The 22,487-nt window shown below is 43.9% G+C and overlaps 1 protein-coding gene across 2 annotated transcripts in view; it reads right to left on the reverse strand.

Annotated features, from left to right (window-relative positions):
- Positions 1-22,487, reverse strand: part of PSD (pleckstrin and Sec7 domain containing) — an 841,983-nt gene that overhangs the window by 436,305 nt on the left and 383,191 nt on the right. For both annotated transcript variants that reach the window (XM_069240342.1, XM_069240341.1), the window contains one exon: positions 7,141-7,335. In XM_069240342.1, coding sequence (XP_069096443.1) covers positions 7,141-7,335 — 195 coding nt within the window. The remainder of the gene's footprint in view (positions 1-7,140; positions 7,336-22,487) is intronic.

Consider the following 22,487-nt stretch of genomic DNA (forward strand, 5'->3'; position numbering starts at 1 on the left):
GGAGGTGATTCTAGGAGGAGGGAGGAGCCTAGTGTGGGGAAGACAATAGCTGCATGTGGAGGGAAGACGGAAGAAAGAACTGCCAGAAGCGGAACTGAGCACATAGCATGAGGAAGCCCAGGGGAAAGAAGTAGTAGAATGGCACATTTCTCATTTACTCAATGAGTTGACTTGTTTGTACATGCCATCCCTAAGCCGCAGTACCACTTCTATTACTTGCAGCACCTAATGTTACCCGGTTCTGTGAAGATTATTCAGTAGCGAGAGGGATTAGCACCTGATAGACAATAGGAGCTTAGTTATTCTCGCCAAAACAGCTGCATTTTAAATTGAAGAGGAAAAAATGCACATGCTGAAGCAGCTGCTAACTGCGTTTTCGAGGGTAGTGAGGATTATGATTAATAGCAGGTACTAGAATCTTCTGCTACATCTTGGGATCTTGGTTCCCTCTTCATGCAAACCAGCAAGACCTCTACAGATGTTGCTTATGGCCGTAGTGAGACATGCAGCGTAATACGAATAATTCATTAATTCATTCATGAAACAAGCACCATGATGAGGGAAGATCTTAAATTAATTCCCACAAAGAGACGTGAGGGCCAGAATCAAGCAAAACGCGTCATGGACATACGGAGGTAGAGCCAAGTCCCTTCCCTCAGTAACCTACAAATGACTGACCCATATCTCTCATGTGAACGAAGCAGGTAACAGAGATATAGGCTTAAGCACTCCATTACAAGGTATAGAGATGGTGAGGTACTCCACGCAGCTGCACTGCAGAGGTGTACAACAGACGTTGCTGGGAGAAGAGGAGAATTAATTAGGAAAATCAGGTGGAAGTAAAGAACAATATACAAAAAAGGGCAAGTAGGTAACTCTGACCACTGCTCTACGTCCTCCAATGCTACATTTGCTCTGGAGCCTTATAAGTGTGCATGCCATTCATGGGGAAATGACACATCAAATTATGGCAAGTCAGAAGACTGGAAATGCAGGGGTTGTGGAAACAGGACGCAGGTCACAGAGAGAGCCATGGCTGCACTTGGAAGCTTTGAGTATTCAGAAGACAGTGCATATTCACAAAGAAGGGGTCACTCCTGTATCTATATGTAGAAAATAAGGGTGTAAAAGGTATGGGCTAAAAGGTGTAGGTACTCCTTTACATATGTGTAGAAGACAACACACAGTGTTATTCACATTTCCAAGAGCATACAGGTGTAGTATACATGAGGAAAGGTGCTGATCATCTTGCACCATTGTAGTAAAGCGACTAGGCAACAGTTTGGCTTCTGTATGTAGGGCAGAAGACAACAAGTCCTCTCGAACCCATGCGGTGGTGAGAGAAGATGCTCTTCTGCAGAAAAGACCTCTGATACAACGAGCAGAGAGTAAGAAGACCAGCGCAAGTGATCTCGGTGAGCCCCCTACATTTGCTGTTATCAACCACGAGTGGAGCTCTACGAGTCAGATAGGAGAAGTGCCTGTTATAATGGACCTGTCTTTCTAAAGGTACATTTTAGCTATTTATGAAAGTATTTATAAAGTAAGCAATTACTAGTGAACACTTCAGGGACTAAATTGTTTTAAGTTATGTGTTTGGTCTTGAAGAGTTGTAGGAATAAACAAAAACCAGCTAACCAAGTAGCCGTATCATGTGAAAATTAAGAAACCCATTGTGAAGAAAATAAAGTGATGAAAACTGCAAATAAATACCCTTTAATCTGAGCAATAATGTTGCATGGCTCTGTGCGGACATCTAAACTAGGACATCACGCTTTGAAGTATAGCAGGGTCCTGGGTGACGTATGCCAATTAAATCTATGAGTGAAGTATCTACTCCCCAGTTTCATCAGGACAATAACAATTCCATTGTCTAATGAAAGCCTGCAACTTGGTCACAGCAGCCATTCCCATCTCGTTCAATTTCTCGAGTATGTTGTTTTAACTAATACTCTCTGAAGGGTGTTATTATCCACTTGGACTGTGAGAACTTAACACTTGTAAAAGGCATTGTACTATCACAGACTCAAGGCTTTTTCAATCGCCTGACTAGCAAATGCTAAATCATTTGGGAATTATTAAAAGCAAAATGCAGACCCCGCACCAGTCTTCTGGAAACTTTCTGTGAAAGATGACTCTGCATCACTTCTAAATGGCAACAAGCCTTCCCTGCACGACCATCTCACCACTGCAGGAAATCATCACCTGTCGAGAAGCAAAACATATCTCAATATTGGAAATCTTGAGAATACTGTAATCTAAGTGTCCGAGACAGCCCCTGTGAAGGGAATCCTCTCTGTACAGCTCAGCAGGAACTTTGGTTCATTGATGGTAAACCCCAAGGAGATTAAGAGCCCACTCACTGCCCGGCAGTAGTTTGTGACTATCTACAGTGAGGTTGCTTTGAGTGGCCAGTGGTCGGGGCAGGGGAATACATGTATCCCCAACCATCTGAAAATTAGCAGTGACCACTGCCATCACTTTTGTGAACACTGAGGGGCAAAGGTAAGGCAAAATGGCAGCATGCTAAATTAGAAATGTTACAGCCCAGTCGTAAACCACAGTTAATGCCTGTGGGACTGCAGGACAGGTGTATGAAAATACACATACTACAAGTCCAGGGGTACCATCCTGTCCACAGGATCCAAAGCAGAGTGGGTCTGAGCCAGAGTGAGAATTTCAATGTGTCTTTCTTCAGAAAGGTACTCAAAAGAAGGAAGTCTATTATTGACCTGACACTTCTACCCACCTTTGGTATGAGAAAGCTAGTGCTAATAGCACCGTTGCCCATTCTAAGAGTGCAGCACCCACTCAATGTTATCTCAGGCCAGCAGAAGCATGGCTTCTGGATAGCAGCATGGTTTATCGAAAAGGACTCTTGTGTGGGGTGTGTGATTAAAAGACTGATAAAATGAAAGGCAGGGCATAACCCTTTTGAACAATTTTAAAGACTCTTCAGACTAGATCTTCTGCAGGAAAGGAAATATCGTACCCTGACACCTACCAGCTGTTTATAGGCCGGGGAGAGAAAATCAAAGTAGTTTGGGATCTAGAACAGCATCGGAGGAAGAGCTGAAAGATATCTGTCCCTCCTGGTGTGAGCGGACTGAATGCCACCACGTCCTCTGCTCCAGAAGGGCTTAATTTTTTGCCTGCACCTGCTGGGAAGATTGGGCTGCCAATGAACTATACTTCTGGAATAGCCTCTAAACGTTTTACACTGCTGGTGGAATTAACTGATTTGGGACAATTACCTGAAGAACCAAGCTGTGGCATGACTATCTTTAATTCACTCGAGTGGTGAGTCGACTTTCTCTCTGTCTCGATCCATCGAAAGGCATGTCTATAAAGGAGGGTTGGACATCCCCTGACATTCAGGCCACCTTCTAAGCAGTACACTTGTGTCAATAGCACAGCCTATGCAATCGGTGGTGTCCGGGCCCACAGGCAACACATACTTTGCTGTATCTTGTCCATCTTAGTACGTTTGAGCCAGTCAGTTCCAAAGGTGCTCCAGAACAGCTGCAAAATCTATCGTGATGTTCCATAACTCATGTGTGTATCTACCCTAAAGGTACAAAGCATTCAAAGACTGCAAATGTCAAGCCAGCTGAGGAAAACAAATTCTTTCCAAAGGCATCAATATGTTTTGACTCCCTAACCAAGATATTCATAGGCAAAACATTCATATTGACTTTACTTGTGGATACTTGCATCACAATACTTTCAGGAATTTGGTGACTTGTTAAAAAATCAGGGTTGTCAAGAGCTGGTTTGTGCCATCTAGCCTCTGGTCAGCTGACCAGAACGGTTGAGCAAGGCTTAGACAGTGAGGCTATGACAGTGTCCGCAAAGGCCCTATTAAAGGTAGCGGTGGCTCAGATGAAGTTAGATCTGGTTGAAAATGGTTTTTGTTTCCAGTCTAGGCAAATGCAAATTTAATACTTCTACTGCTCTATGTACTATTACATCAAAAGAGACATTTTCTTCCATTGGTGGACCAGGTGGTGAGTCCAGTTCTATCTCTGGTGGAGTACCTAGGGTCCTACCTTTTCGAAAGTCTAAATACAGGCTTTCACCAGTGACCAAATATAGGTGGACTCTGGGGCTGGAATGGAAGTCTGGACCAGATTTGGTATTCACCCAGGAACCAGCCCCCAGGAAAGAGTCTGCGCTGGGAAAGGGCCCGCTAATAGAGTCTCAACTAAGGTCTCCTCAGCCCAAGGCTGTGTCAGAGGGAGCTGGGAGAATCTGAAAAATTTGCAGCATGCCTTCTTGAAGACCACAAGCTCCTGCAGGTTCGACGACAGGACAGGAATTCGGGGGCGGGCCAGGACCAAATGTGGAGCTTGCTTGGATCAGAAGACACCGGCCCCTTTCAGTAATGTCCTTATCACTTCATGTTAGACTGTAAGAGACAAGATTGTGTTGAGTCCCATTTGGCTTTTTGGCGCTAATGTGTTTTCTACTTCTACTTACCAGAAATCTTTAAGCAGGAACAGGGCTTAGATGGACCTATCGGGTGACCACGATCAAGATTAGCCCACTGACTTGGAGCAGGACCTTTGTTTAGGATGCAACCTCTTCTTACGCCATTCTGCTCCCTGATTGCCTTTGATTGCATGAACTTCAGATATTGCGCAACACAAAGTCGTAACTGGAGCCGAAGAACCATAGGCACATTTTGGGTGGGCACTAATATATGCATACCTACATGGCTATGATTTTCACCACCTGTTTCGCTTATTTGTCTGGTTGTGACTGTTGCTTATGCATGACTTTGCACTTAACATGTTCAATTTATGATGTACATAAATCTGCACGTTGCACTGGAAACCAACTGCCTAGACTGTCATGGTATTATACCATATTAGCCACAGCAATATAGATGTTTTCATCAAATACCTCTTTGGTATATTGGCTCTGTGTAAACCAGTGTGACTGTTTGTACATTTTGTGTGGGTCTGTGGCTAATATCTGTATCCTGCAATTGTGGCACTGTTTGAAGCCAGCTGTTTTTGGGGAAAACATCTTGCCTGGTATGTTGTCTTTCAGACAAAGCGTTGTCTAAAAACCAACAACCTTGGGAGCAGGGTTCTGAATCTGCATTGTATGGCACCAAAAGAAAGAAAAAGAAATCAGCGTGCATGGGTGCTGATTAAATGCGGCTCCACTCCTTTACTTGCAGGGCAGTATGAAGCCACACAGGAGTTCTACGGCGCCACCTACCAGTAAGTAAGAACCATCGCTGAAAAACATTTATGGCTCAAGTCTGGCACCTGGGAATAGTCTGAAGGTGGGAAATCTATGCTTAAAAGTACCAGCAAGAAAAGCATATAGGTCTAGGTTTTTCTGTATTTGCATGAAAAGTAAGAGGAACTTGAGCAAATATTTAGAGTAAGATGATGAACCAATGAAAAAAGGAACTTGATCAAAATGAGGAAAGTCTGCATAATCGGAGGAGATGTTGGGAGTTGGTGTTCTAACTGCAGGCCCTTGAAGAACCAAAGAATTGTTCAAATGTACCAGAAAAGGAAAGAGGGAAAAATGAACAAATCCCACACTCAATTGCAAGTTAAAAAAATGATTTTGCCCACACTACTGGTAACTAAATGAGCACTTTGTTCCCATACTTTCCATTCTTGTGCTTTCCGTGGCTTTGTTCTGATGAAAAGTTGATGGAAGCTGGAACTGCTACTGGTTTTATCTTCTAGAACTTGATCACCACCCCTTACTGGCACACCTTATATAGACCATAGGTTGGTGGGATGTTTTAAGGACAGTAAGTGCAACAGCTCTGGACATATGGAATTTGATGTTTGATCTATCCTAAGTTGATCAGTCAAGTTGGAGTTCTGAGGCAGGAACCTTTCTGCAGGCACCTTTCACACAGGGTCAGTTTCAAAGAATGAAATCTAGTCTTTTGATTCAATGCTATATCCCTGAAAGGTACTTGCAAATGAATGAGTCAGGACGAATCCTCTCCACAAAATTGCCAGAATACTGTGGCCACCAAAATCTCGTTCTGTCCCTTCTATTTAGAGTCAGGTGAACCTTCAAGTCTCATGTTTTCATTATTTTTGACAAAATAACTCAACTGAGCAGCTGCCTTAAACATGGCAGCCGCTCATCAAAGTTACAATGCCTTCAAAAGAGCCACCATGGCAACTGGTTCTCTGAAGGCACAGATCTCTTCTTCAGGCAAGCGGAGATCTCTAAATATGGCAGAAGATCATCTGCCAGAGTGGCGGAGCTTTTGACCTCAGCCACCCTTGTTTGAGGACAGGTTTGCCGCCAAACCCTAAATAAGCCACAAAATGGGCTAAACTGACCACAAGGCAAAATGTAGTGTGCAATAAAAAAATATGGAATTTAGGCATATTCACAGAAACAAACCGTAATTAAATATCCACAGAGCCTAAGACTAAAGCAAAACAAAAGCATCAGGGGAAAACCTACAAGGACATTTCCACCCTTAAATAATTGTTTTGGTTACAGGAAGGGGACTGCGCTGACTACACTAAAAACAGTCATTGATGCTTTAATGATGTAATTAAAGAAACAAATCTATTTGAAACAATGTCATTTCATTTACATGTCACATACATGTAAAAGGATGCAGCTGAAGCTGAGATATATTGCACTTTTCAAATGCACATTTGGAAACTGCACAGAAACATGTTGCAAGCTCATGCTCGGAAACACAGCACCCAGACCCACCACCAGGGAAAGAAGGTCTTATAAATTCTAATATTCACACATATGCATTTAAGTGTGCAAGAAATACCTGGAAAGGAGTGGAACAGAGCTAAGCGAACCTCACTCAGAGGGTTTCTGAATAGTTATAGAGTAAGAACCCTTGGCAGACCACAGTAGCAAGTAGTTCTATCTTGAGAACTTCTTATACCACGTAGTTCCACTAAGAATAAGTGAAGAAGGCATCCAAGGGATACTCTGGAGGGGGAATCGATCCTAAATAATTGGCACTTCAGTTTCTCTTTGAGAATGTAGATTCAGAAATTACGCAAATGTTAGATTGGCATATTAAAGGAGTGAAGGCAAACTGTGATATAAATGTGCCTAATACTTAGCAGATAAGGTTTTGGAAGGACTGCTGCTCCTTACAATACCCACACGTACTTCTTCCCCAGGTGTCGGGCCACATCTGCTTTCTTGAACCCATCCAGGTTGTACAGCCTCTTTGCCAAGCGCTGTGCAGCTTCCTGGTCAGCCTTGTGCCCGTTGGATAGGGTGTCTGTGCTCCCCAGTGCCAGCTGTTCGGTGCTGTCCATCTCGGAGTCTGAATCGGAGATTAGTTGGCTGAGGGGATGGTCACTGCAAAGAAAAAACCTTTTGAGACATGTTTTCTGAAATACATTGCTACCCGCTGTATCAATGTCATAATTTGGAAGGACACAGATAATGTTTAGGTACATATGTAAATGCTTTCTTATTTTGCCCCACACAAGTGTTGCAACCTTCATTGAAATTAATGTGGCATTGGGATTTTTGAGATGTTTTCCAAATTTTGGCTTCAGTTTGCAAGCTGGTATGGCATTTGGAGTTGGATCACATCGAAGGCCCACAATACAGCAACACTCCCTGGTACCCATACATGCACCACAACAGCGCCCATGCACTTCTGTAAACACTGCCAATATAAATCCATTTAAAGACATTCATTTTTGGGTTGCAACTCTGACCAAGAAATGCTTTAACAATTTATTAAATCCAAGAGGTATTGCATTAAGTGCTTCTGAACCTTGAACTGCCCATTTTACTGCAGCATGCCTTGATGCAAAGTTTCCCTGCGACACTAACAAAACACCTACTCACCCTGGAGTACTAGTAAGGGCATTATTACATCTGTATTGCCACTTGTACGGTGGTGCTACCACAGCACTGCTGGCACTGGTGTTGCTCCTTATCTAATATGCCTCCAGTCATTTTATTTTTAACAAATACTCCTAAGGGCTGCTCCATAAAAGTCACTCAAAGATCAAACAATTCTACTTGCTGTAGTTATATATGGAGATAAATGCATTTAAATGTTTGTGTGTGTGTGATATATATATATATATGTAAATATTCACTAAAAAAAACAAAGATTACAGAGACATTATAGTTACACAAAACCATAGAAATTCAGCAGTTATAGTTACAGTTATCTCAAGTAACTATAACTCATGCCCTAAGGTAACTATAACTTGTGACCCCGCCATGCACAGTTTTCTCATCAATAATTTTACAGCAAATGTTGCAGTGATACTATCAATGATGCCATAGATGATGTTATGAGTAAGGTAATATGTGGGGTAATTAGCAGTGCATGGGGAATTTGGTGTCAATCCGTTCAGCCGTATGGACTGTAGTTGTGTCTGAATTCCTGTGGAAAAATTAATTGGAAAATGCCTTTTGGGACCCTTATTCACCTCCCCCAAACTTCCAGAAATGATCCTAGGTGGATGAGACTTTTTTTGGACAGTTTTGTAAAGAATTTTCAAATGACACCAACGGTATAAGCAAATTCAAAAATGTTTTTCCTAAAGAAACACACCCCTAAACAGACCTACTCAGTGGGGATTGCCATATATATATTCACTTAAAAAAACAAAGGTTACAGAGGTTATACTTAGGCTCACATTTCAAACATACAAAACCATAGAAATTCAGCTGTTACAGAACTGGTAATTACCCCAGATATTACAGCACTCATGACATCTTTCATGACATCACTTATAATATCACTGTCCCATTTGCAGTAACATTATTGATGAGAAAACTGTGTATGAGAGGGCAAGTTATAGTTACCTTAGGGCATGAGTTATAATTACTATAACAGCTGAAATTCTATGGTTTTGTACGTTTGAAATGTGAGCGAACTATAATGTTCCTGTAAACTTCAGTTTTTTAAGTGAAAAAAAAATATATATATATACACACACATACAAATACATAGATATAAATTACACAGTATGGGTCACCACTGTGTAGTTATAATCAGGTCAGAGTTTACATAAGAAGACTAACTTTGGCACCATTTGACAAATCGTCACAAATTTTTTTAAATAAAAAGTTCTTCCATTGCAACTTCTTCCTGGAATGTTTTGGGGCAATCTGTCAACCTGGGCCTGAGTAAAAGGGAGTGGTCTCCCCAAGCAATTTTCCATAGAAATTTTAAGAAGCGTTTAAGAAAAAAAACAGCTTTACATCAAATGTGGCAGAAAGCTAGTTCTTTACTCAGAAAGAGTGTTTGTGTGATTTGGTGTAAATCTGTTTAGACATTTCTGAAAAAGTTTCAAAAAGTAGTGATACCTGGACAGTTGCCCGCTGTATCATAAATTAAAAACATAGAGCGATCTGATTGGTCATGAGGGCTTTTTTTTCCCCATCAGCTGCATTGATACAATGGTACTGAGGAATCTGATAGGTTGACCACAACATTAACAGAAATGCTGTGGTCCCCATTAAGGACACAGGGACTCAATCCCAATGTTCTGAAATTAAAAACAATTAAGCCATGAGGTGGCAGGTAGGCATAGCGTTACTCCAGAACCTTAAGAGAAACGGTTCCAGAAGGATGCCCTGAAGCCCAAAAAAATGAAAGTGGAGTACTGTGGAAAGACAAAAAGAGAAAATGGGAGGTAAGTGTCCATGGGGGGGTCTAAGAGACCGTGAGGGGCTGGCCAGCAATCGAGTTTTGGAATGAGCTGAACAACAAGGGTAGGTGGCAGGGCTTGCCTGCAGGTCTGTCACTGCAGTCAAACCCTAACCTGGTCACAGTCGAAGGCGGTGCACAGGGGGATAGGTGGAGTTTGGTTTGGGGCACTGGTAGAGTTTGGTGCAGGCTTTAGCTGTAGGCCAAGCCCTGTGGCCAATTCTCTACTGTGTACGGCCAAAAGATGTGCTTAATAGGAGAGTCGGATGAATATGATGAAAAAAACTGAAACTGGCTGAAAGAACCACAAAGGTTATGTTTTAGTTAGGTATGATAATAAGATTTTACTCACCAATAAAAAGCACCTTAGCAATTCACTGAAAAACTCCAAAGGTTAAAGTAGTCTTATAGTAACGTATTGTCATATTATGTAACTTCACTTTTTAAAACCCTTGAAATTTACTGAAAAAAAGCTTAAAGTGATGTTATAGTTAGGCCTTATATTAATATAAAACATTTTAAATGTATCATTGTCAGTGTTAAAAATTACAAATAGACACAGATGTCTCATGCCATGCCAGTGGAGAGATAAGTAGACCAGAAAATAATTATTTGTGCTACATACAGAGCAAGGGTGAAGTCCAATGTTTTTGCCATGGTAGAGGTGCATCTTTTGAGTCTTATGGAACTGAATAATACTCTAGACCTTCACAGCTTCACACTATGAGCCTATGCAATGAGAATGTGGTCTGGATCTCTTTAAATATCACATAAATGAACAGCAAAACAATAACTGTACAGCAGAAAGTAATAACTTACTTAATATCATTGCAACAGGAGCTGACATAGCTTTGTGACACACTCGAGGCTTCGGTTCTCTGGATTCATGGCCCATCATCTCAATCAACATTGGTAATAATCATCCTGCACACTGTAGATCTATCTATCTATCTATCTATCTATCTATCTATCTATCTATCTATCTATCTATCTATCTATCTATCTACAGACGCATACAGTATCTACAGCCCTACAAGTAGGCCCTATATTAAACACACATACAAGATGTGGAATTTAAAAAAATATCTACTTGTCTGTGGGACAGGCTGCTTTACAAATCTTCTTTGCTTGTCCCGTAAAAAAATCTATTTGTCTCTTTGGTGCCACATAGTGCAGCAACAAGTTACGGCAGAAATTTCATTACATAAGAACTCTGATAATAGCCTTTCTGATTATGCAGTGGTTCATAATATAGTAGGGTTTAAATTCTAGCTATTCTCTTTGGAACAAATTTATTAAGAAAACATGCAGCGCAGCACAGCAAGTTACTCTGTTGCCCTGTGTGATAGGGAAAGGGCAGGAATACACTGTATTTAAAATTGTACGGTCTTCTTCCTGTGCTGGTGCACAATGTGCAGCCTAGCGCCAATGCCTACACCCTTGCACCATGGTGCATGGGTGCCGGCATAGTAAGTAGGATTGTTTTTGTGCAGGAAGGAGCACCTTCCTGCACAGAAACAATCCTGAGTGGCATTTTCCTCTTTCTATTTGTGTTGCAGAAGAGTAAGAAACGAGGAGAGATATAGATATTTCTCCTTGTTACGCCTTACCTGGGGAGGCGTAGGATTTTAACACATTCCCAGGTCTACCAGTCATAGTAAATCTGGGAATGCGCCAAAATCTATGGGTTGATGCATGGAAACACCCAAGCTCCACCCATCGAACGCCTTCCCAGGGCAGAGTAACGCAATGCAGCGATTTGTTCTGCGTTGTGTTACTCTTGATTTACCAAGCCAGACAAGGTGGCCTTGCGTGGATTGACAAATCTAACTTGAGTTGCATCGCACTTGCGCCCATTGCAACTCTTTCATAAAGATTATTAAGATATACCAAAATCCAAAATGTGATTAACAGATTTCTGAATTGGCAGTTTGGCTTTTTTATATTTTAGAAATCTTTATTGTGGTTGCAAATGGCCAGATTCTGAGAATCGGGCTGTTTATGATGATAAAAAAAGCCTTTGTACATATGGCAACTAGTAGTCTAAGACATGTAGTCTCACTTGTCCAAATAAAATGTGAGCTGCATCTTGTATAGTGCCTAAAAAATGGCTGGCTAAATTTTACAACAGTGACAGCTGGCAGGTACTCATGAAAGGACAAGTGATGTGATTCTCAGAGAAACTTACAATTGTCTACGAAGTGCTGGGATAAAATATCAATGAGGAGGGATTTGACTGTACTGTAAAATGCCTAAGGAATGTTTGTTAGTTTTGTTCACTCTTTTACTGCCAGGTGCTTTCCGCAGTGTCTATGGCAGATAATTAACACACCCAAAACCATGTTATCTGGCCAAAACACACAACTCAAAAAACAGTTTAAAAAGTGCTTTATACAGGAGAACTTGGAGTGCCCCACTTACAAAGGATGAGATAAGAGTAAAGCTTTTTAATTCATGTTGGAGGTAAGGAGTAGCCTGCAGTTTGGAAAGCTGAAGTGCCTGTGCGCTAATACCCTCGTTTAGCCTTTCATCAACCCCTGTAGGTTCAACTGCAATGCCAGGCTCTCTGACAAAACATCAATGTGATTCCATCCCACAAACAGTAATCCGTAGATCCCAAATGCTTTCCACATAACATGGTTGATCAAAATACCTTATCAAACATTACCTCCTCATCCATCTTCGCCAATCCAGTCCTTACACATGAGATACCATCTCTTCCTACCAGATATTATTTCCTAGCCAATTCGAAATACTTCCCCCAGCATGGCCACGATTACCCAGGTGCCTCTATAAAGGGGAAGTAGACACAACAAACATTCTATCATTTTTTTCTGCAGAAAAGAGTTCCCTAGCTAGCTCAGATAAGTGAGGTTTGTTAGTTTCAGACCCCTGTGTTATTTGTTTATTGTTTTCTGGGGAAGGTACTGCTACAGCAGTCCTTCTTGTCATGGGTGAGCGCAAAGCACTATGTCCATAAAGTAATCACTCTTTGGGCTTCAAACCACGCCCAGGTCACGTCAGTCTCTTTCATCTGTTCCTGGGCTTGCTCTTTAAAATCTGTTTGCTTTCATTTGTGAAAGGCATGCATACATCATGGCTTTTCCGGTGTTTAGCCCGCCTACACAGCACCGGTAAAGTACTAGAAACATACGAGGCTTGATGTTTTGAACCTGGTTTCTGGACTACTTTATCTGTTAATTTTCCCCGCAGCGCGATCGCGCTGGGGATTATATAGCACAATCGCGCTGTGTTTTTTTTCTTTTAACTTGTGTGGCAAGAAAAGTTAGGTTAGGAGTTTACAAAGCAAATAGCTCCAACTCGAGCAAATGCGAGCCCCGTTGCATTGAAAATGCTTGTTTTTTATCTGTTGTCCCAGGGCCTTGCACCAGCAGGCAGGGATTCTGGCAGCCGCGCTCCCATTACTCACTTTAGTGGTATAGGGGGGCCTGAGGGGTTGTTATGCTGCTGCAGTGTTTCGGCACGCTCCCGGACTTGCCTTCGCAGTTGAGAGGCGCACAGTGAGTTTATCTCTGCCCGCATTGATTATTTTGGTGCAGAGCGCCGGTTTTGGCAGCGTGCATTGCTTACTTTAAGTGCCGAAAACTTCTTTTTAAAGTTAATTGGCGTGTGCACCCATTACATGATGGCGCGACCCCGCAAATCTTGCGTGCATTCCTGCAAGAGTCTGCGTTGCTTAGAAACTGGCTGACAAGCTGTAAGTTGGTTCGTTTCATTACTGAAGTGGTGTTGGCACGAGCATTACTGAGGCATGATGGAGACTAACACTGGGGAAGCTCCTGGCCCATCTACAGAGGCTCCCTCTGCATGCTTACAGGAGATGATTGCAATGGCTGTGGAGGTGGTGTTTAGAGCCCGAGAAGGCCCTCCTGCCCCGAATGTTGGGGAAATGGAGGAGGAAAACAAAAAGGCTGTTTTGTTTAGGGAGCTGAACTTTCAGACGCCCTGCAGCATTTGCTCACCAGTTTGGACTTACCGGGGGTAGATTTGGCACCTGGTGAGAATGACTTTTTGACACCGTTTTTGTGGCAAGAGTGCATCTCTACCTTTGCATGCTGCGATTAAAAAGGTATTGCAACATGAACAGAGAGACTTCAATAAGTCTTGTTTCCTCACTTCTTGGCCAAGCGGTATCTCATTGACAAGTTTTCAGAGGAATTTCCTGCCTCGGTTAAAGTCGATACCCTTATGGCAGGTTTATCTACCCAGGGAAATGTGATTTCTGAGGATGCTTACTCACCAAATGCTGCGGATAAAAAGTGGAGAGGGCTATCAAGAGGGCATATGCAGCATCCAATTTTGCAGTGAGAGCAAAAGCATATTCCATTTCCATTTCCACTATTTAATTGTTGCTCAAAGATTTCTAGTCTCTGGCTAACAACAAGCAGAGGGATCAGGCTGTTCAGCCCTTCTTGCTCTTATGTAGCAGCAAGTTTGTTTCCTGTTAGATGTGTCCTTTGATAATTTATGTTCCTCAGCAGAAGCATCAGGGGCAGCTGTTTTGGCCCGCCGTCACTTGTGGATGCGTACATGGAGGGCAGATGCTTCACAGAAAACTGTTTTGATTAAACCTCCGTTTGATGGCACCAAGGGGGTCATTTCTACCCTAGCGGTCCGAGACCTCCAGGGTAGGGGACGGAGGAAGCACCGCCAACAGGCTGGCGGTGCTTCTGGGGCTATTCTGACCGCGGCGGTAAAGCCGCGGTCAGAAAAGGGAAGCCGGCGGTTTCCCGCTGCCCCTGTGAATCCTCCACGGCGGCGCTGCAAGCAGCGCCGCCATGGGGATTACGACCCCCTTCCCGCCAGCCTCGTTCTGGCGGTTTTCACCGCCAGAACCAGGCTAGCGGGAACGGGTGTCGTGGGGCCCCTGGGGGCCCCTGCAGTGCCCATGCCACTGGCATGGGCACTGCAGGGGCCCCCTAACAGGGCCCCACATTGATTTTCAGTGTCTGCTTGGCAGACACTGAAAATCGCGACGGGTGCAACTGCACCCGTCGCACACCAGCAACTCCGCCGGCTCCATTCGGAGCCGGCTTCCTCGTTGCTGGTGCTTTCCCGCTGGGCGGGCGGGCGGGCGGCCTTTTGGCGGTCGCCCGCCAGCCCAGCGGGAAAGTCAGAATGACAGCTGCGGTCTTTTGACCGCGGTACGGTCTTCTGGCGGTTCCCGCCTGGCGGGCGGCGACCGCCGTCCGCCAAAGTAGGAATGAGGGCCCAAGTTCTTTGGGCAGCATCTGGCATAAATGGTTAAAAAGACTGCTGAAAACAGGAAGTTGATTGCTCCTGTGAAGTTTTTTGCTAGCGATAAAAGTTTTGCCTACAAGAGAGAAATTCCTTTTTCTTCAAGTAGGGGGGCATCTCAGCCCTTTCGGGGTGGAGGTCGTGGCTGGGGGCCCCCTCACTCAGATAAGTCCTAGTTTTAAACCCACAGTCCCCAGTACCTCAGGTGCCTTACCTCCAAAATCTTGACTATTGTCCGGATGTTCCAGCGGGGAGACGTATATGGCATTTCAAAGAGGCTTGGGCTTCCATCATTTCAGATGCTTGGGCAGTCCAAGTGGTGACCGAAGGTTATAGTTTGGAGAAATTCTGAAGGATTTACCCTGCTACCCAGGGAGCCCTTGAAAAGGCAGGCACTGCTGGACAGTGTTTACACACTGGTCCAAAAAAAAGGCAAGTGTCCCAGCTCCACTGACAAATTGGGGTCAGAGTATTATTCAATTCTGTTCCTTGTGCCTTCAGGGAACCTTCGTCCAGTTCTGGACTTGAAGGCCATGAACGGGCTCTTGGTGCACCAAACCCTCAAGATGACAACCTTGCAAAGCATGTTCCCTTTGCTGAAACAAGAAGAATGTCTATCTTTTCCGTATATGATGGATGCCTACCTTCATGTGCAAACCTTCCTCAGAAACCAGCGGTTTCTATGTTTCCAACTGGGGACTAACATTACAATTTCAAGTCCTACCGTTTAGAGTAACTTCAGCACTGAGAGTTTTTACCAACTTCTTGGCTCCCTTGGTGGGTATTTTACATGCTGATGGTATACCCATACTTGGATGACTGGCTAATCAGCTCTTCTAAAGACTATGTCAGGGCAGTGTGTCACGTTCCGAGGAGCCATGGATTCCTGTCAAATCTTGCCAAGTCCAATCTGCATCCAGTACAGGCACTTCAGTTAATCAGGGCTGTTTTGTATGGATAGGGGTGGTGTTTCTTTACCCAGACAGGACCATCAAGCTTGTGGATCATCTTTAAGGTCTTTTGAGGAATCCTCAGGCGTCGTCCCACCTGTGGTTACAAAGTCAGGGGGAAATGGCTTCAGCCCTGGTCCTTGTACCATGGAGCCATATACATCTGTATCCCTTAGTCCACCATTTGTTACGCCATTGGAATCCTCTTTCAAAAGACTTCAGGGCCTTAGTTCCTGTCTCTCTTCAGATCAGGGATGATTTGCACTGATGGTTAGTTCCAGGAACCCTGCAGAAGGGGTTCCAGTTGAAACAGCCCATTCCTCTGGTTACATCAACAGACACCAACAAGAAGGGCTGGTGTGCAGTTTTGGAGGAAATCCAAGCACATGGCCAGGTCCAGACAGGAGGTGCAGAATTCCTCCAGTTTGAGGGAATTGGCAGCAGTGATACCTGCCCTACTCTGGTTCCATTCTCTGATAAAGGGGCATCCAGTTAGTATTCAGATAGACACCTAGATAGTCAGAGCCTATATCAAGAGGCAGGGGGAATGGTTTCATCGCTTTACTTTCTGGACAGGGAGATTTGTTCTTGGGCAGAGTTCAATCTTCTCTCTCTCCAGGCAGTTTATCTTCCGGAGAAGGAGAATGGGTTTGCCGATATACTAAGCAGGTCCTTCCCATCATCAATCTCCCTGTGCCTCTTTCCCCCGGTCTTTCAAGAAATCACTCGGAGGCTCAGCCATCCATGGTTGGACCTTTTTGCCACAAAGGGGAATTTGCTACTGCCTCAGTTTTGGTCTCTGATTCCAGCCAAGCAGACATGGGCAACGGATGCTTTTTCAGTGAGGTGGCCTCACGGACTTCTGTGTTGTTTCCCTCCTTTCCCAGTGATTCCAAGAGTGCTTTAGAAGATCCGTGAGGATCACCAATTGGTCCTATTAGTGGTCCCAGGTTGGGCTTGGAGGCCTTGGTTTGCCCTTTTGCAAGAGATGGCAGTGGCTCCTCCTTGGACCTTGGCCATTCATGCGCCCCTCCTTGTTTCACTCAAACCTTTCTCTGGGGTCTCTCAGTCATTTGAATCTGAGGGTTTGGATTCTGAAAGGTTAAAGTTAATGGCTTGGGGTTGTTCATCAGCAGTGGCGGACTCCATTCAACAGTCCCATTGTTCTTCTACTAGGGAGTCACACAATAGGCATCGGGGGAAGTTCAAGAAATGGTGTGTCTCGAAACAGTTGTTGACCATTAGTTGTGACCCAGTCAAGGTGTTGGATTTCGTGGGGGATGCATTTGTACTCGGTTTGGTTGTCTCAACCATTCGGACTCAGTGGGCAGCTATCCAGGCTGTTCGGGATGAGGAGATATTAACACCTGCGCCTTTGGTTTCCCGGCTATGACAGAATTTTCTGCAGTGCCCAGTTGTACGGTCCCCAATTCATCCCAGGGATTTTCCATTAGTCCTTCAAGTGGTGGCTGAGGTGCCCTTTCTTACAGAAGACGCAAAATAGATGAGCCTTTGGACTCTATGGAGCTTAAGTATATGACACAAAAGGTTATGTTTTTGATGGTTATTGGTTATGGGTGCAGGATTGAAATTGGCGCTTTCCTTTCTGTATCCCTTTTCATTTGTTTTTTCCTGGATAAAGTTGTGTCACGCCCCAGTTCAGCATTTTTGCCTAGCATTCCTTTATCCTTTCACTGCTCTCAGGATATTGTACTTGATTGTGATACCAAGCCTAAATTATAACGTATGCCCTTCATGACGGAGTCCTAGCAGCATTTCATGCATTTTGTTATTGCTCTATTCCATCACGGGGCTGATGGGATATCCACGTATACTTAGTGTTACAAAGAGGGACCTAATTTCCACGATCCGAAAAGGGCGATAACAGGAGCCCCTTGTTTGTGTTCTTCTTCTTTGCGGGGACTGAAAACCAACATGCAAGCTAGGCTTTTCTTTATCACGTGTACACTCCTGATGTCATGTTTGAGTGTTCCTAGATCCCCTGCCAATAAACTAGAACGTCAGAAAGCTTAAAGTTATACATATTTTGCTGATTATTGTGCAACTGAAGTGGTTTAGGTTTAAAATCCTTTGCCTTCTGCTTTGTGTGTCCTGAATTGCTTGCTGTTTTCCTTTCATGTTTTCATATTATTGGCTTCTGTTTATCTTCTACAGCCCTTTGCTTCCCCTTCCATTAGTTGACACACTTCCACCTCAAAAACTGGTATTTAACACCCCTTGTGACATAGAGGTTTAGTGGCTGACTCGGTTTCGGATCATCCCTCACTCCACCCAGGGGTGTGGAATTTATTAAAATATCTACTTGTCCAGGGGACAGGTTGCTTCTCAAATCTACTTGTCCTGTAAAAAGATCTACTTGTCCCTTTGGTGCCATGTAGTGTGGCGACAAATTATGGCAGCAATCTCATTATGGAAGAGCTCTGATAATAGCCTCTCTGATTATGCCAGGGCTACTACCATAGTAGGGCTTGAATACTTGCCGTTTCAATCCCTACTGTAGCAATTTCCTTATTTTGCCACCTTTCTGCAGATCTGCATACTGGGGCTGGAGGAAGCAGTAAGCAATAGTTTCAGGGCTGGAATGCCTTTGAGTCTGCAAACCTACTAACCTGCATGTCTTAAAGATTTTCCCCATCTTCTCTCTAATATTTTCCCATAATAAGAAAGGTTGGACATTTACTCCTGACAATGGCAGAATTAGAACTTCTTCCAGGGTTGGGAAGAAAGTGGCCGGAGGGAAAATGAACTTGCAAATGCTCAATAGATTTTCACATGAGCAAATCTACACATGCGTATTAACCCATGCTAAAATACAGTTCACAAATATTTTATAGGGGTACGACATATACCATGGGTGCACTTTTGTGACTTTCTTTAAGAATTTGGGGCCACATGTAGGTAGGTTCAGATTTGCGACCCGCAAATTGCGAGTCGCAAATCCGAATGTAGGATGGTGTCCCTGACACCATCTGTGATTCGCAAGGGATTCGCAAATGCTCACCTAGTGAATAATCACGAGGTGGGTCGCAATCTGCGACCCCCTTGCGAATAGCGGCCCTCACAGGGATGGTGGCCTGCTGGAGACAGCAGACCACCATGTCTGTGACTGCTTCCTTAAAGGAAAACGAGATGCATTACAAAAACGAAAAATGAAACGTTTTTGTTTCATTTTTTCAGAGCAGGCAGTGGTCCGCAGGACCACTGCTTGCTCTGAAAAAATGTTTACAGTGACATTCACAGTGGGGAAGGGGTCCCATGGGGACCCTTTCCCTTTTGCGAAAGTGTTAGCACCCATTTGAAATGGGTGCAAACTGCGATTGGTTTGCGCCCGCGGTCACAAAACATTCCTACATTGCACTGCGAGTCGCAATTAGGAAGGGAACACCCCTTCCTAATTGCGAGTGGCAAAACCGTTTTGCGATCCGGTAACCAGGTTACTGAATCGCAAAACTGGGTTTGTACATCGCAATGTGCTTTTTGCACGTCGCAAACAGCAAAAGTCGCTGTTTGCGACATTCAAAAAGCTACCTACATGTGGGTCTTGGTCCCTAATTAGGTCTGGTGTTAACAAAGACATTTTGTTTTTATAAAATTTAAATTTCTCTCTCTTTCGGCTGGCTTTACTGTGAGTGATCGCATTCTGCTCTTCCACAAGGAGCATATTGGCACACAAAGTAGTTTTGTTCAGTGTCAGGAACTACAGTGGCAATCAGTGACGTAACGAAACTGGAGGGTGCCCCTTTGCAAAGAACATGGAGGAGCCCCCTCTCCAGACTCACTCAGGGCAGGTGCTGTGCTGAAGGGGCCCCCTGGAGGGCGGCTGCGGGGCCTTTGTTATGCCACTGGTGGCAACGTGTGCTTTTAGAGTTCAAAAACTTGGGGGGGGGGGGGGGGTGTTTGCCAGTGTTTGTTACACTGTTGAGGGCCTGGTAGCTCCCACAACAATAAAGTGTTACAAAAGCCATGTCAAAACAAGACACGCATTGATGAAACTAAAAGACTTATAAAAATATGTCAGACCAGTTGGCTTTGTCAGTGTTTGTTTATTTTCATGCTTCCCATATTCGTGTTGAAAATGGTTACACTGATTTTCCATTAGAAATATTTTTGGGAAATACTAGCATGCATCAACACATTTTACTAAATGACACTTCATTTGCATCTAATCAGTGAGCATTCTGGGAGCATTATACTTAGCCTCATAGCCTAAACTTTTCAAACATGTATTTTCCTTTTTTTTTTTTTTTGTACTGGAACCAACGTCAGTAGTGAAGTGTGACATTAAAACATTTATTTACAGCACTCACCCTAATAATGAAGGCTTTCAAATAATGAACCATAAATACAAGTTCGAACAGCATTATTTTTTTGGAAACACATTACCTCAACTGCAGAGAGTTCCACTCTCTGTAAACAGGCAGCCAAAGGGTTTGTGCTGCAGAGGGTTGGGCCTACTTGTCCCAAGGACAAAGTAAACATAAAAACTTGTTGCCCTTGACCCCAAACAAGATGTGTCGGGCGATAGGAATTCCACATCTCTGCCACCTCTTTGTTACTAACACTCAGCTCATCTAATTTCCCACTTTTATCAGGATCTCTAGACCAGACATCCACATAAAGGGAAGAAGGTTGAAGGCGTCCTCGTGTGGTGTCTTTCTTATCCTGCCTGATAGAGGTTAGCGTTAAGGCTGTAATCTGTGCCTTCATTCCCTATCTTATTTTTTACATAGTCCTCCCCACCTGATCCTAGATGGATGCTATAAATAGTGTCTCCAATGGGTTGCTCCTGTTGCTCCTAGCAAGGTCTCATATAATATTAGGTGGTGGTTTAACAAATACTCCAAATACTGTTGGTTCCCTGGCACTTTCTGCTGCCAGGAACATTTAGGGGAGACAAGCATCCGCATGAGGACACCAGGCCCTAAAGTACCCCCCTTGACTGGTGGAACTTGCTCCAGCATTCCGCATAAAATTATTTTGTGGTAGGTTTTCTGGCAGCCAAGCTGAATATCGCAACTTCAAAAGGCAGACAAAAGGACTCTAGCTGTCGCCTTATATACTTCTGAGAAAGCAGGTAGAACCCTGAAAGGAATAGGTAAACAAATGTGGAGTCCCAACATTGGTGTACCATATTTTCCTTGCCCAATCTGGGGCGATCAGGGGTGCTCAATGTTTCTGCCTCTTCTGCAAGACCTTCAACAAATGCAGATTTTGTGGAAATACATATGACAGGCTGTGAGATGAAAAGAAGATGAATGCATCCATCAGAGATATAGTACAAACCAAGGACACTTCCTCTTCTAGGCCGTCTCAAAGAGATCTGCACAGGGAAATCCCAATCTGGAGAAGGTCAGTTGGACACTTTTAGATGCAATTCTCACTCATGGTCTTGCAGTGAAAGACACCTTGCTGAGTCTCTGCTCTTGATGATGGAACTTGCAAGAGGAGCTGCTATTGGGAACATTTCCCACTGCTGTGCCAACTGCACAGGCATACTGTCTCCAAAGACAGGGCCTATAACCCCACACCACCCAGGCTGTTAATATAGTGGATGTCAATGGTGTTGTGAGACACTATTCAAACAGTGCTCTCTGAAATGGAAGACGTGAATGCCCTGTGGCCAGGCAGACTGCCTGCAGCTCCAGTCTGTTTAGGTGTAGAAGCTGTTCTGATGCACTGAAAAAACGTAATGCAGTCATGTTGCCCATAGGGTTTTACAGTCCATCGAGGAGGTGTCTGTGACCGTGGTAGTCATCAGCTGCGGAGGGCTGATGGTATGACACCTCCAAAAGTTTGAATGTTGCCATCTGCCAATGCAGATCCTATGGACTGGCTCAAATATTTGCACCTTTACAAAAAGGCTTCCTTGATGTGGGAGCCACTATTTTCTAAGCCACCAGGGAGAAGCCCTCATCTGTTACCTGCCATGTGGCATCAAAAGCATGCAAGAGCCCATGAGGTCCAACAGACATAGGACATGCAGAATCAGGATCTGTGTCTGAGCCAGAAACATCACAATAATTTTGCAAATGTTCATACTCTTTTAAGGGGAAGGAAAAACCTTCATGTGGGTTCTGTCTAGCACTGCTTCTATGAAGGTTAACAGGAGCATGGGAGTTAGATGGGATTTCTGGGAGCTGACTGTAAAGCCCAAGTCATAAAGGAGAATCATCATTCTCAGAAGGTGCTTGTCAACCAGGTCCAAGAACTCCAGCCAGTCGTCCAAGTATGGGAACACAAGGAACCCTAATAGCTGCAGTGAAGCCACTCCAGCTGCCAGCACTTTTGTAAAGATGTATGGAGTGGTCATCAGCCCAAACAGTAGGACTGTGAACTAATAATGCTGTGAATCTCATTAACTGCCTGTGGACAGAGGAGTTGCTAGAAGGAAATAGGTGTCTTGGAGATCCACACCAGCTAATTTCCTGTATTGAAAGCCAACAGAACTTGGCTTAGGAACAGTATCTTGAACTTGTTTTGATGAATGAACTGGTTCAAGAGGTGAAGGTCAAAGATGGACATAATATCTTGGTCTTTCTTGGTGACCAGAAAATAAAGACACTAAAACACTGGCCACTCTTTTTTCCACAGGCACCATC

This window comes from Pleurodeles waltl, chromosome 6 (genome assembly GCF_031143425.1).
Source record: "Pleurodeles waltl isolate 20211129_DDA chromosome 6, aPleWal1.hap1.20221129, whole genome shotgun sequence".
Taxonomy (NCBI): domain Eukaryota; kingdom Metazoa; phylum Chordata; class Amphibia; order Caudata; family Salamandridae; genus Pleurodeles; species Pleurodeles waltl.